This window comes from Lagenorhynchus albirostris, chromosome 2 (genome assembly GCF_949774975.1).
Source record: "Lagenorhynchus albirostris chromosome 2, mLagAlb1.1, whole genome shotgun sequence".
Classification (NCBI taxonomy): Eukaryota; Metazoa; Chordata; class Mammalia; order Artiodactyla; family Delphinidae; genus Lagenorhynchus; species Lagenorhynchus albirostris.
Window position 1 is genome coordinate 56323587 of NC_083096.1, and position 15048 is coordinate 56338634.

The 15048-nt window shown below is 38.5% G+C and overlaps 1 protein-coding gene across 1 annotated transcript in view; it reads left to right on the forward strand.

The window, feature by feature from the left end:
* Positions 1 to 15048, forward strand: part of TNFSF18 (TNF superfamily member 18) — a 148001-nt gene that overhangs the window by 127613 nt on the left and 5340 nt on the right. The window contains exon 5 of the mRNA XM_060133139.1: positions 10702 to 10878. Within this exon, the coding sequence (XP_059989122.1) occupies positions 10702 to 10878 (177 nt within the window). The remainder of the gene's footprint in view (positions 1 to 10701; positions 10879 to 15048) is intronic.

The following is a 15048-nucleotide window of genomic DNA, read 5'->3' on the forward strand; positions in this document are numbered from 1 at the left end:
TTTCTTTTGCCCTACCCAGGTACGTGGGGAGTTTCTTGCCTTTTGGGAGGTCTGAGGTCTTCTGCCAGCGTTCAGTAGCTGTTGTGGAGTTGTTCCACGTGTAGATATATTTCTGGTGTATCTGTGGGGAGGAAGGTGATCTCCGCGTCTTACTCTCCCGCCATCTTCCCCTTCTCCCAGAATCCATACTCAACAAGTTGTTTTTTTTCTTGAACTTTGTCTTTTCTTTCCTTGTCTTTAACTTTTGGTGATTTAATTATAATGTGCTTAGTGTGGGTCTGTTTGAATTCATCGTATTTGGAAGTCTCTCGGCCTTCGGCATCTGTATGTTTGTTTCTTTCCCCAGATCAGGGAAGTTTTTAGCTGTTATTCCTTTGAATAAGCTTTCTGTCCTTCCTTCCCTCATCTCCTTCTGAGGCCCCTATACTGTGTATATTGGTCTGTGTGATGTTATATCATTAATCCCTTAAGCTACCTTCATTCTTTTTCATTTTGCTTCTCTGATTGGATGAATTCCACTGTGTCATCTTCATTTCACGAATCCTTTCTTCTACCTGAACTAGTCTACCCCTGTATAGAATTTTTCAGTTCAGTTATTTCATTCTTCAACTGTGTGATTTCTCTTTGATACTTTTTAATATTTTCTCTCTTTACGGCAATTTTCACTTTATTCATGGATTGTTCTCCTGGCTTTGGTTAGCTTCTTTATGACTGCTATTTTTGAACTCTCTATCATGTAAATCATGTCTCTATTTCATTAAGATCTGTTTCTGGATTTTATCTTGTTATTTTTTGTAACATATTCCTCTGTTTCTTAATTTTCCTTGATTCTCTGTGTTGATTTCTGCACATTAGATAAAACAGCCACCTCTCCTAGTCTTTACAGAGTCGTCTCATGTACGATGAACCTTGTCAGTCAGCCCAGCCTGAGCTCTTGCTTATCTCTCAAACTTTTCTGATTGTCCAAGGCATGTTCTTTGTCTTTGGGCCTCCCTGTAATTGAGGGTGTGCTAAGACCTATCAGTGTCCCAAAAGGAGGATTGCATCAGCACCTAGATTCAGGTTGATTGAAAGCTGGACCTTCAGGCAGCTTCTCGGAAAGTATGTAGTTAGGCCCCTTCCAGGGATTAAACTGGGAGATGGGAACTTTTGCCTCCTCCTTCTGCATTTGGCCCCGGTATATAGAATCTGGGGTGGTATATAGAATCGGGGGTGGGTGGGGCTCCTATACCCACTAAGCACTGCTTTCTTTGATACGGTCCTGTGGGACTTGGGAATGCAATATCCATTGACTATGAGAGTCAGTGACCCAGAGGCTTATTTCTTGGGTGGCAGCTGCCAAAGCTGGGGCACCAGACATGTGTACAAGCTTCTTCCAGGGTGATATTAGTGGCTTAGTGTTAGCAAGAGGGAGAGGGCAGGGTATGTCAATAGGTTTCCCTGGCCTCCAGGGAAAATCTGTCAGTCCTTAGATGTGTGTTATTTAGAAGTTTGATCCTCAGGCAGCAGCTTTTAAAGTATTCAAATAGACCCTTTTCAGGGGAAGCCTGGGAGATGGGCATTTTTTTTTTTTTTTGCCTGCTCACTCTGTGCTGAGCCCTGTGAGCAGAACTGTTTCTTTGTTTGCTACAGTCCTATGGGAATTTCACAGGCAAGCCCCATTGGCTATGAGAGCCAAGTGATCTAGGGGCTTGTCTCTTATGTAGCAGCAGCTAAAACTAAAGATGTGTGTACAACCTCCTTTCTGGGAGATATTAACAATTTGGAGCAAGCTAGAGAGACAAGGTGGGGAAGTCCTCCGATGCTTCCCTAGTCTCTGGGGAGAATGGCATTTAGCCCCTAGATGTGTGCTAAAAGAGAGGCCTGGTCCTCAGGCAGCAGCTTTTAATGTATGTAAATAGGTCTTTTTCAAGGAAAGACTAGAAGTTGGGCATTTTTTTGTCTGTTCCTGATAAACCCAGAGGGGATAGCCACTAGAGTCCTCTAGAACCTGTTAAAAACTATTTTCTTTGTTTGCTGTAGTCTTGTGGGTCTCATGGGTGCAAGCCCCACTGGCTTTCAGAGCTAGGCGCTTTGGGGGCCCACTCCTCAGGTGGGAGTCTTAAAAGTTGGGGTGCTAGATAGGGAGTCCAAATCCTTTGCTCCTCATGGAGAAACTGGGAGTTGGGGATTCCCTCCCAATGGTATGGTGCTATACTGGGGATGGGGTTTATGGTGAGACTGTGTCTCAGCCTTTCCTACCGGTTTCAATGTGGGTTTTTTTTCTCATTCATCCAATATGTAGGAGTTGCTTAGCTAGTTTTCGAATTTCTTTAAGAGGGAATTGTTTCATGGTAGTTGTGTATTTTGTGTGTCTGTGGGAAGAGGAGAGTTCAGGAGCCTCCTATATCAACATCTTGGACCAGAAATAGCACTTCAATATTTTCTAACTAGGTATTTAAGTACTTTGAGAAATAGTATTAGTTCATCAAGAGTCTTAAGTAGGCTCTCTCTGTGTCCACAGTTCCCTCAATGGAAAATTGAGGGAGTTAAAATAATCCTTTCTAGCTTTTACATTCTAGGATTACAAGATGACAAAAGAACATCCCAATGATACCATCTGTACACTCACATTTTGTTACCAAACTCAGGTCTGATGCTTGCTGCTCAAAAATCAATACTTACGAGACAAGTGCTGGTAGGAATGGAGAGGTTGTTTTAATCAGAAGGCCAGCAATCTGAGGAGAAAGTGGACTCGTGTCCTAGGACCAACTCTGAAGATTCTGTTTGGCCATGAAAGTTTTTAAAGGGAAAAAGGGGAAGTAATCTCAGTTAATCATTGAGATAGAGGGTCAGATTCATCACCATCTCCCACTGGGTGCAGGCCTGTTGACTCCTTGTGATCTTTCTATAGATGCTATCTTGTTCACACAGTTTGTTCATGAGAGTACTGAATGGGAAGCTGGAGAAAAGATCTCGTCATCTGTTAATTACTTATTCTTCACTTCTGTTTCTTTGATCTAAGGAAAGAACCAACAGGTTAGACAAGGCTTTGTGTGATCAAAAGATCTGAAAGATGTGCTTAGGTCAGAAGTTAGTTAAAATATAGCTTTGCTAAAGTGACAAGACAAAAGGGATCTCCTGCAGAGACCTCTTTCCTGCAAAGAGCTCTTTCCTGCAAAAAGCTGCTTACAAATCCCCACTGTCAGACATCATTCCATTTCTATGGAATTATGGGCAAAGGTCTGTCTTCTGTAACTTCTTCATGCTGACATAGGGCTTTGTATTCTTAGAGTGGAAGAAGTAAACGTGTTTGTAGCATCTCTTTGTTGACAGTTTTAGTTGCCTGTTTACATATGTGGGCAAAGCAAGCTACAATTATTTTGATGCCCACAAAGATATAGATTATTATGAGCTATAGTGTTAATCCCATTCTCTTGAGGCCATTTCTTGGAATTGTGCTAGCCATAGATTCAGTACTGCTCAAGATGGAGCAGTTTATGTCATGGTTACAGTCTGGTTAACGTGCTGTTAGCTTTTTCCTCTGGTGGCAGTTATAGTATCTGTAAAACAACTCTTTCAGTGCATCAGGCACTGAAAGAGTCTGTGACTCTGAGTCCAAGCTCACTCTGCTTGCCTCACGACAGGCCAATAAATTGGCAGACGAGGTGTTGAGGCAAGGAATACGACTTTATTCGGAAAGCCGGCAGACCAAGAAGATGGCGGATTAGGGTCCCCAAAAAAACATCTTATTGGGGTCAGTTTTTTATAGAATCAGAGAAGGAAGTAAAGTAAAAAAGGCACAATAGAGAGGGAGAGCCAGGGAAGAAGAGTAAAAAGGGCCATCAGTCTTGCAAAACATCTCCTGGAATGGCCATCCTCAGGGAGGGGATGTGTTAATTTCTTCTTTCTTGCAGTTACCCACAGGTGGGTAGGGTTCCCCAGAGGGAAGGCCATTATGTATGATTATAATAACAAAAGCAACTAAAAGCGAAGGTTAAAGTCAAAGAAACAGATGAAACATGGAGTCGAAATTGGCTCCTCCATGTTACAACTCTATTGTCCTAATCATTAACTGCTTGAGCCTGCTCATTTGTGACTCAGGGAGGCCTGGGAGATTTCAACTTTTCTACAAACAAAAGGCAGGGGACATAGAGAGGAGGGGCGGCGGGGGGGCGGTGCGGGTGTGCACAGGGTTCTGCTTGGTTTCAACTTTAGATTCAGAAGCATCCAAATATTCTGCCATTTTCTTTGTGTGTGAAATAAGCAACTAAATAAATACTTAAGAAATCTGGCTACTTTATTATGTGATTGGAAATGAATAGAACTATAATATGTGTGCATTTATTTAAAATTTTATCCTTCATATTAATTTAAGGATGAGAGTAATAATGGGAAAATTTAGGTGCTTTCCTAAAGCTCTTTCTCCTACCTCAAAACACTGCAGAGCAATATAAGCTGGGAAGTTCTTGCCTCCCCATGTCCACGAGCTTCAAGCCACTATATGAGACTGAGGTAGACAAAGGCAGGATGGACTTGGAAAAGCCAGGAACCATTTCTCCCTTCCTTAGCTCATTCATTTCAAAAGTCCATACCATTAAGTTTTCTTGTCCCTCCATTCACTTGCAAACCACATACTTTATGTGTTCATATAAATACAAATTGATGGTGAATTTGCATATTTCCTACTCTGAACCTAAAAAGGTCTTACAACTTGGTTGACTTCATATCAGCATGGTCAAGTCTTTATTATGGGCTGATCAACTCCTACTTAAAAGACAGAAGGTGCTCAAACAAGGTTAGCTATTGTTGATGCTGTGATTGCTGTCAACATTGTTACTATCAGAAGAATCTTCACACCAGTCTTTGTGTTTTCAGCATATTCATGAATGACTAATGATTGTTGAAATCATCTGTCATCTTTACCACAGTTACTGTCCTATCTTCCCTTTAAGCCTTCGAGGACCTCTATTTTCTTCTATGTTTAAACTACCACAACTAACCCGTCCTTTGGGTTCCCACAATTCTACTTGGCTCTAAATTTCTCTTTTAATTAATACTCTCTCTGACTCTGTATTTGCCCACAAATTTTACTATTACTCTCTTCCTTAAACTAATATGGATAAAATTTAAAGTAAATGCTTGCTATATATACAGTATTAAAGTATAAAGGGTTTCTTTTTCTCTTTTTTGCTAAGAAAAATTGCTTAAGGAAATTTTTTGGCTGGAAATAGTTTTGGAACTGGAAATAGCAAGTACTGTCTTTATCCTAATTTAAAATTTGATTTCAACTCTGGCTCTGTCTGGAAACCTGAGTCATTTTGAGATTAAGAAGGAATAAAAGGAAGAATTTGAAATGACAAAGCATGACAAAGACAAAGCAAAGAATTATGCCTGTTTGAAAAAGATAGTACTATCTAGTAAGAGCTTTTTCTTCAAAAGATATATTAGTAGATATCATATTCAGAAATGGAGCACATAAGGATCCTTAACATTGTAAATTGTTTCTCATTTTAAAATTCTTCGCCTACTAAAGCCATGTTCAGGTACTTATTAATGCATCAAGACAGAATGGAAAAAATAGGGTTTAGAGTTAGACAGATTTGGATTTGAATTTTAGTAGTTTTGTGACTTTGGTTCTTAAACACCTCTTAACCTCAATTTTCTCATCTGTAAAATGGGACTAATAAGGGCTACTTTCTAATGTTGTGAAGATTAAATAAACCTAATAATGCATGTGAAACTTTAAACACAGTGACTGGAAGAAAATAGGCTTTTAATATATATTTTTCTTGTTTTTACTCTTTATAATTTTCTATCTTCTTTTTTTTATGGTTTACATTTGAAATCAACACTCAGTGGTGTTGCCGTCAGAGCAGCTGGTACATGACAAAATCTAGGAATTCATGAGATGAGGGACCAGGAGAGGATGTAAGAGGCCGTGTATGTGTTGGGTGGAGAATATCCTTACTTTCAGCCAAAGAGATTTCCCTTAGGCTTGCTGGGTGATGAAGGACCTGAAATACGTTAGGCCTTATCTTTCCATAATATTCACAGCTTCCTCTTCAGGGTTGTTTATTCTTTATTTAGCTAATGGAAGTTGCTTGCTACCTTCAGCTGGCACCACTTCATCAAGCAGCATTCCACAGTGTTGTCTGTGATTCAGCATTTTTTCCATCGGCATACCAGCCTGAGATTGCCTCTTTATAGTGAGACATCCATTCAGGGCTGGAGTCCTCAAACCAGATAGACAAGTATCTTGGCCTGAACATCTCCAGATGCCTTGGCAATTCGCACTTAGGAAATTGGGAAAGTGACATAAAATCATACAGAAAGAAAAGAGAAATAAGTGAAACTTGTCTTGAAATTGAAACATGTTTTCAATGCAAGTTTAGAAGACTCAAATGTAAGAGAACCAGCAATTACCAGACAATGGATTCCTTAAGATCAGAGGTCCTGTCATACTCCTGATTTCTCCATTGCCAAGTAAAGTGCCTGAAAACACTGTAAGACTACACACACACTATATATATATATATATATATATATATATATATACACATTGTACTATATATAGCATACATAAGTTGCTGATATCATAATATATAAATATATATTATCAATATATATCATATTAGTAAATTTATACAAATTGATTAGCTTAGGGGAGTGGGATATTATGAGGTTTTTTTCACCTGGTAACGTCTTTTTAGACGTATATATCAGCCTAGTCATCACCTCCTTTATAAAACTTCCCCTTAACCCAAGTGAGGTCAGGTATTTGGTTCTTGTCCTATTACACACTTCTCCTCATATTGCTTTGTATATTCGTCTCTTTCCCTAGTTACCTTTAAAAACCAAACCAAACCAAAAGTGATAAGAAATTTGAAGATATGGACTGGCCCTTTTCTATTAGTACTTAAGTTCTTTACATACTTGGTACATAGAAGGCAGTCAGTAATATTTTCTAAATGAGCAAGGGGGTAACGTTCTTTTGCTATATTTTGGAATCATTTCATGTAGAAAAACCAAAACTTTCTTTACTCATGTAGGTTCTCAGTGCCCAAACCAACCAATCTAGCCATGAGCCAGAGTATCTAAATTGGATGGTGTTAAGACCAGTACTAAAAATGGAAAACCAGAAGAGAGTGTCTCCCAGATTTCTGTATGAACACATGTCACAGTTGGGTGTCGAATACAGTGAATGTGCTGATTGTTCTCCACTGGTGGAGCTCGTGTGTGGTAGTTTGTCAAATGAGGAAAACAAGTTGAATCATAAAGGGAAAAATACCTCTCCCATCCCCATCTGCCAGGGCTACCCAAGGAAATCCAGGAGATTTGGGAGATGCTTAATCTCAGGAATATTAAGACCCTCTTATTTAATTTGGTTGATAGGTGAAATATAGTTCTCTGGCGATCCATTTGATATTGGGCAAGATATGCTTTAATAGCAAATCCCTGTCATGACGGCTTCTAGGGTGATGTTTGATGGTTTTAATTAGGAAGTGTTATGCCATGTTGCATAACGGAAAATCTATTTTCAGTCCAGATTCCAAGCAGGAAGTAATCCTTCCCAGCAAAATGTGTTTAAGATGCTCCTTCCATGGCCGGGATACTGACACAATACTGGTTAGGCCAGAGAGGACAGCCCCCCACACCTCCCCAAGACAACAAGAAGCCACTCACAGAGAGAACTCCGGCTAGACAGGGACATACAACTCCACACAGCCTTTCTCAGAGATTAGTGGTAAGGCAGGTGCCTGGAACAGGAAGGCTTCCATGGAAATTTGTCAATAGACTTGTTGCTTAAAGACTGTACTAGATTCAGTAAAACATAGACAAACAATGAAGAATTTGGGAAGGGCTCCCATAAAATGGACATGCAAAAACAGCACAGAACAAGAGAATTTAGGGTATAGAAGAGGATCCCCAAGTCGTGGAAGAAAAACATAATTTTAATTCAAACTGTTTCCTAGACCACCCTGGTTAGAGTTGTTATTAGTTCCTTAGAGAAAATGATCTGGAGGGTTATATGTCTCCATATAACTTTTAGAATTTATTGTACATATAATATGTAAATATGTATATGTATGTAAATATATATTTATATGTGTACGTATATATCTATTTATGTATAGAGCTTACACAATTCTCTTTACAGAGTAGGCATTTATTAATCTTAACACAGACTGTTGTTGCCTTCATAAAATTCCAAGTTTAAAACCATATTTATGTATTATGTCTGTCTATTTCCTCTTACCTATCATCCATTTATGTATGTATCTTCAGGCCACCTGGGCCTTATTTGTTCCAACAACAAATACTCTGATATCTAGAGTAGGCAAAATCAGCTGTGTAGTGCTCCTGAGTTCTGACACACTGAATATTTTTCACTGAATATGCCATGCCATACACTATCACAAGCATAAAGTCATGGTAAATAGTGTATAAGGGGAACGTGGCAGGGACTGCAGACCTGATTTTGGAGGAATCCAATGTCTATCTAATGCTCTCTCACAGTACAGTGGTTCAGTTATACATATATATACAAATATTTATGTTCTTCTTTTAACATTCTCTTCCATTATGGGTTATTACAAGATATTGAATATAGTTCCTTGTGCTTGGAATGTATTCTTCTGGAGATAAGCATGTCATCTTTTTAAAGATATGTTCAGAAGGTTAAACTAATTAAACAGGATATTCCAGAGCCTAATCTTAGTTAAGGGCAGAAGAAGGAACTGGACTTTATTTGGAACAGTTCCTTATTTAAATAAATATTTACTGAATTGAGCAAGCAGAGGCACTTGCATCTAAAATTTGGAGAGGAATTAGGAGAAGGAACAAATGAGAAACGCAGAGGAAATAGTCTGACTTTTCAGTAATCAGTTTTAAATTCTGTGCTGGTGCGTATGCATTTCAGACATGATACAAGGGAAGAGTTGTAGGTAGAATGCATCACTCTTCTGGAGTCATTTTGCTGTTAACCTCTGCATCACAGCATCTAGGAGAGAGCCACAAAACATGGTTGTATTAAAAAATTATTCCCGTGTGACTCAGTGACTCTTTTCTTCAGAGATACTTTATTGATCAAGATAAAATAGAGCCAAGTTAAATCTGACAACTCAGTGAGAAATATTGCTACAATTAGTGTGGTACTAAAAAAAAAAAAAAAAAAAAAAAAAGATGATTGGGTTAGAAGACAGTATCCCTGGGCTCAGGTCCCCACTCCACTGTTACCCAGACATTAGTGGTGTGATACACCTCTCAACTTCTATTATCCTTAGCGTCCTCTTTCAGAAATGAGGATGTTCAATCTCTAGGCTTTTTCCCTAATTTAAAACATCTTTGATTCTCTCTTAGATTAGAAATTTTTTCTTCAAAATACTTTCATTTTACCTCCTTTTATTTAAATGAACTTCAGTTGAGTTATACCCTGTGGCAAATTTTTAAAAAAATCATTCTTTTCTAGAATTTCATAATTGATTCAGTCTTAACATCTCTCAGAAGGGTGGAGAAGAGAGAAACACTTATGGAACACTTCTTATGAGCCAAACGTTCACATCTATTTCATTCTCGAAAAAGCCTTATGAAGTGGAAATTTTCTCCATTTACAAGGAAGGAAACAAAGGAGTCAAGTAACATGCTGCAGGCCACTGAGCAGATAAGGGCTGGGCAACACCAGGCCCCCCCTCTCAGGTCTGTCTGATTTAAAAGTCCGTGTTCTTTCTAGAACATGATTCTGGCACTGGGTAAAAAGAAAAGGTAGGCATTCCATTTAACAAATGGAAAGACTGAGGTACAGAGAACCAGGGAACTTCCTCAATTTTGTAGTAAATTGGTATTTTTGGTGCCAGGAAGAAAACTCAAGGTTTTTGGAATAGAATGTAAGCTCAGACTGGAGGACAGGGTGCAAGAATATGTCCTTTTGTATGGTAACTTTATTTCTATTTGATGCCAGCATTGAATTTTCAAAGTTTTTAAATGGTGAGACATAAAAGAATTAAGCTTCTCGTATTGACATATAAAGAATTAAGCTTCTCGTATTGACATATTTTAAAAATTAAATTCTAGTAATACACTTGGTGTTTTCTAGAGACCATCTCAGAACAAACACACTTTTTTTTTTCACACACACTGTATTTTATTTTTACAAGAGATAAATAAACTGACATTAAGCACTGTAAATGGATGACCACAACAAAAGCAACAATGATTGCAATTACCAAACATGAAACACACTCAGAATGAACACATTTTATACACTAGAAATTGATGGAACTATTTTTTCCAAACCATGCATTCCAGTCTCCCTAGCTCCCTGATCTACTGCCTCACACATATATGATATTTGGAATATGATAGGGCTTAATCTTGAACTTTATTTTTTCTTACAAACAGTGATTTTCTTATCTGGAATAATTTGTAATACTGCACAGTTCCATAGTTACTCTTGCGTCAGGAAATAATTTTTTCTCCCCCCTCTTAACTTCTCTTGTTTTGTTTTGTATTTCCTCCTCTGTGTTTGTGTTGGCTTTTAGCCCTCTGTTCCTTTCAGTGCATTTGGCCTGGTGCCAAATGAGAATCAGCACTTAGCCTGTGAGTATCATTTTCCAACACACAGAATCAGAAGGAAAACCCCGCCTCTTACACCCACTACTAATTACCATAATACTACAAAACTGACTGTGCTCATCACTTGTGAATGTTTGTTTTCCACAGCTCTCATTCCTGCAAAGAATGAGTTTGAGCCACGTGGAGATTATGCCTTTAGGCCATTCAAGTCCTCAAGGAGCACAGAGACCATCCTGGAAGAAATGGCTACTCTACTCAACAATAGTTATTTTGCTATTACTTTGCTCCTTCAGTACACTAATCTTTACTTTTCTTCCACTCAAGGTAAGGAGACAACAGTACCTAAGGTTGCTATTTATTATACTCCTTTTTTCTTTTATAAGTCTAGTTATTATCATTGTCACTCAGTACTGTTAGAGCTAGTTGGAAGAAAGAGTCATGTGGGTACAGATAATGTAAATATAATTCCAATTTTGTCATGGCAATATGGCTTTTGAGGCTTATCTAAGTGTTTAAGATGAAAGGTAGTAGAAAATACTAAATGTTAGCTGCAGAACTAAGTTAGATGGGATCAGTTAAATCAGTCAGTTGACAGATGCCTGTGGAGTGTTTTCTGGAACTCTGCTCCTGGTGGAATAAGAAGATGTAAAACACAATGCTTGCCCTCAAGGAATGGGGTGCAAGCTACACTCTTACTGAGGAAAAAGACACAAAAAGATAATAAAAGACAATAAGATAAGTTACAGATGGTTAGCATATCTTTGAGGAGGGAAATGGCACTGGACTAGGAGTAAGAAGATACAGATTCTATGTCTCTCAATAACTAGCTGTATGCATCTGAAAGGTATCTAATCTTTCTGGTTCTCAGTTTCTTCATCTGAAAAATGGTGGTAGGCAAATGGATTTGTTCATTACAATGTCCCTTCTAGCTATAAAATACAGTGATTAATAACTTAGCTAAGGACAGTCTAGAACATAAATGCTTTAGGAGGTCAAGAGGGGGTCAATGACTTTGGGCTAGGTTGATCAGGGAAGGCTTCATGGAGGAAAGAGGAAATACTTTATTTGGGAAGGCCCTGATGCTTATCAGGAATTTCCCACTGAGCTCCAGTCCAAGTTGTGGGTCTAGTGAAGGGAAGGGAGGTAGGTACATGAGGTTCTTAGTAGAAATGTGACTGTTGACTACATAGCATTGACCAAAAAGAAAATAAGAAATGCTTTATTTAATTTAGGATTTAGCCAATTCCTGGGTACATCTAAAGATTCTGAGCGTTGCAAAGAATTAGGTAGTACATGCCCATCTCAGAAAGGGCTGTGATATGAAATCAGTGACTGTAGAAACATTTTTCTAAGGGGGATTGGTCAGTTAAAATTTCAAAGATACGGTTTTACTACTTCAGATATTTGAAAGCACTTGAGAAAAGATACAGGAGGAAGCAGTACATTATAGTTGCTGATGTTAACTTAGGGCAAGTATAGCTTTGGGCAAGTTTTTACACAGTAGCCCATTAATTTGTACACAAGTGAGTACAACAGAGGAATTTGTAATCACATCCCCACTGTCTCAGGAATGTATCAAGCAGAACTCTGAACTTTCTGGAACAGTTACGCTTTGAGCAGAAAAAAAACTTGTCAGGAATTCTGAGTGTTTAGATTTCTGAAGAAGGGGAAGGGTGAGAATAGCAACAGCTTAAATCTGGAAGTGCCTTTTCCTTCTCCAAACATCACATCCTATTAGCCAGATGACTGTGAAGCACACAGGATATGTTCTAGGTGTCATCATTTCCTGTGTGTGACTGGGGAACCAGTGCCTGGGAGAGAAGGAAAGTGCCTTTCTCAAAGGCACACAACTGCTCTTGCAAAGGGAAGGAGGAGGGCTCATACTAGGATACTTCTTGCCAGAACTGAATTTGATCAATCCCCTGTGTTTGAACTCTGATTCCAGATTCTCTCTTCGAGACAATATTGCAGCTTCTCCATGAAAGGTTCTGCCTCTAAAGGAATAGCCCAGAGTTTGTACCAAATTTGGGGACGTTTGAAAGGTTTTCAGGATATTATCCTGACAGGATGCCAGGGAGGCTTAGTTCCCATGGGAAAAGCCAATGCTTGACTGACAGTGGAATGATATTAGCTCCTGTATTCCACTTTTCACTTGCCTGCACTTATTTTTCCCTATTGGCCACAGATTAGTATTTTTGGAAAAGAGGACTGAATGGCTGGTGGGTCATTATGAGGTGGCCACTTCCACCTCCTCATAATGCTCCACGACCTTGGAATTTACATTATTTTAGTCTCCACTCTGGTTTTTATATACAAAATCCCACTTTCCAGCCTCTCTAGGCACTAATCCAAAAAGTGTTAGACAGGAAGGTTGGCTCCTTCGAAATCAATCAACAGAAATTTCCTTGGGAGAATTCTGTTTTTCTTTTTTCCCCCTCTTCATTCAGAAGACGTTTCACTGAAAGAATCGGTTATGAGCCCAAGGAGTTGGTCCATCCCTAGATAAAAATAACCTCACAGAAATTGTCTCTAAGAAACCAAATGTCAGGAGAGTCCCCTGCTTCAATGAAATGAAGGCTACTTTCCAAAGGGAAAGTTGTGCTTGTACTTAAAAGCAGAGTAGATTCTATTTCCAAATGATGATCTGATTAGAGTTGGTTTGGAGAAATAATTATTATTTATTACCCCAAGTATGTAAATCTGGGCTTAAATCACCATGGGGTTACAAGGGCAACTGCTCCTTCTAAGCAAAAATAAATTAACTAAACTAAACAGAAAGTCCCATATGCTTCTTTATAAGTGGATACCCACTCCTTTCAAACGTTACCAAAATTAGAAATACAAACTGCTCCACAGAGCGGCAGGAGTGAGACTTTTGAGTCAGGCTCTGTTTGGATCTTAGCCTGGCCTCTCATCAGCTGCATGACCTTGGGCTAGTTACATAATCCTTCTCCTCATTTCCTCATCTGAAAATGTGTGTGTTGGTTATTTCACAGAGTTGTGGTAAGAATGAATGAGATAGTACAGTGCCTGACCCATGGTAGGCTCTCAGTGGATGATAGCGATTCATATTTACACCATTATTATTAATGACTTTACAATGAAGATAAAGTTAAAAAAGACTTTTAACAAAATGGGTATTCCTTGCTTATCTATTCCACTTCCTCAACCCAGGACTATGCCTCACTACCAAACAGAGGATTTTTGTGATTAGACAGATTTTCATTTGTGGCAATAATGACAGAATAGCACAGTGGTGGTTTCTGTAGTTCTAAATAGACATGAAAGCAGCCTACAGGATTTCTGCAGTATCCAGGATTTCTGCCTCTGGTAATTAATTTGTCTGTGGCATTAGGCTTCTCCTCACACTCTTTATACATGAGAGTAGACAACATAGATGTTACCTGTGGCACAGATTTTGGAACTCTTTTATATTTAGATTGTTATCTAATCCCTTCATGTGTTTAATCATGTCTTTCTAGAAAGATGATAAACTTTTTAAGAGGCGAGGACCACAGATGACATTAGTTTCTCTTGCTTACAGTGCTAGTATAATGTTGGGAATGCAGGTGCTTAAAGTTTTAATTCTTCATTATAATCAGCATCATTATCAAAACACTAATAATAAGCAGGACAAGACAGAATATCTGGGCAAAATCCTTTATAAGAATTACCTCATTTAGGGCTTCCCTGGTGGCGCAGTGGTTGAGAGTCCGCCTGCCCGATGCAGGGGACACGGGTTCATGCCCTGGTCCGGGAAGATCCCACATGACGCTGAGCGGCTGGGCCCGTGAGCCATGGCCGCTGAGCCTGCGCGTCCAGAACCTGTGCTCCGCAACAGGAGAGGCCGCAACAGTTGAGAGGGCTGCGTACCACAAAAAAAAAAAAAGAATTACCTCATTTAAACCCATAAACAACCTCAATAGGCTAGGTGCTGCTATTTCCCCCATTTTATAAGTGAGAGAATTGAAGTTGAGTCCCTATCACATGCCTATTATGGGTTAAACTAAATTGAATTTTAACATCTCTTCTAAGAAATCCCAAAGTAAGGATGAAATAATTGCAAGAGCAAAGGAAATTGTAGGAATCCAGTGATTTATCTCCTAGAACAGTGACTTCCCAACCTTTTCTATTGCACCTCTCTATCAACAAAATGTTCTTGAGTACAATCCCAATATATATGCTAATTTATTGTAAGTTTTATTTATACAAGTTCTAATACTCTGTATATTAAAAGATACACAATAGAAATTTATAAGGATGAACCAAATAATATGCTTAATGTTATAGCAAAACTATTTTGCTTTTACCAAAATGTTATATTTATATAATATGCAAATATATAATATAAAGATTTCTAAAATAATTGAAATATTTTAGTAAAGTAATTTGATAAATGTGTTTATTTTCTTAATCTTAGTTTAACCCTTTTTAATATAATAATTTGAAAGTTATAGTCTAGGTTAATTTACCTTATGGTTGCCGTTTTGACCA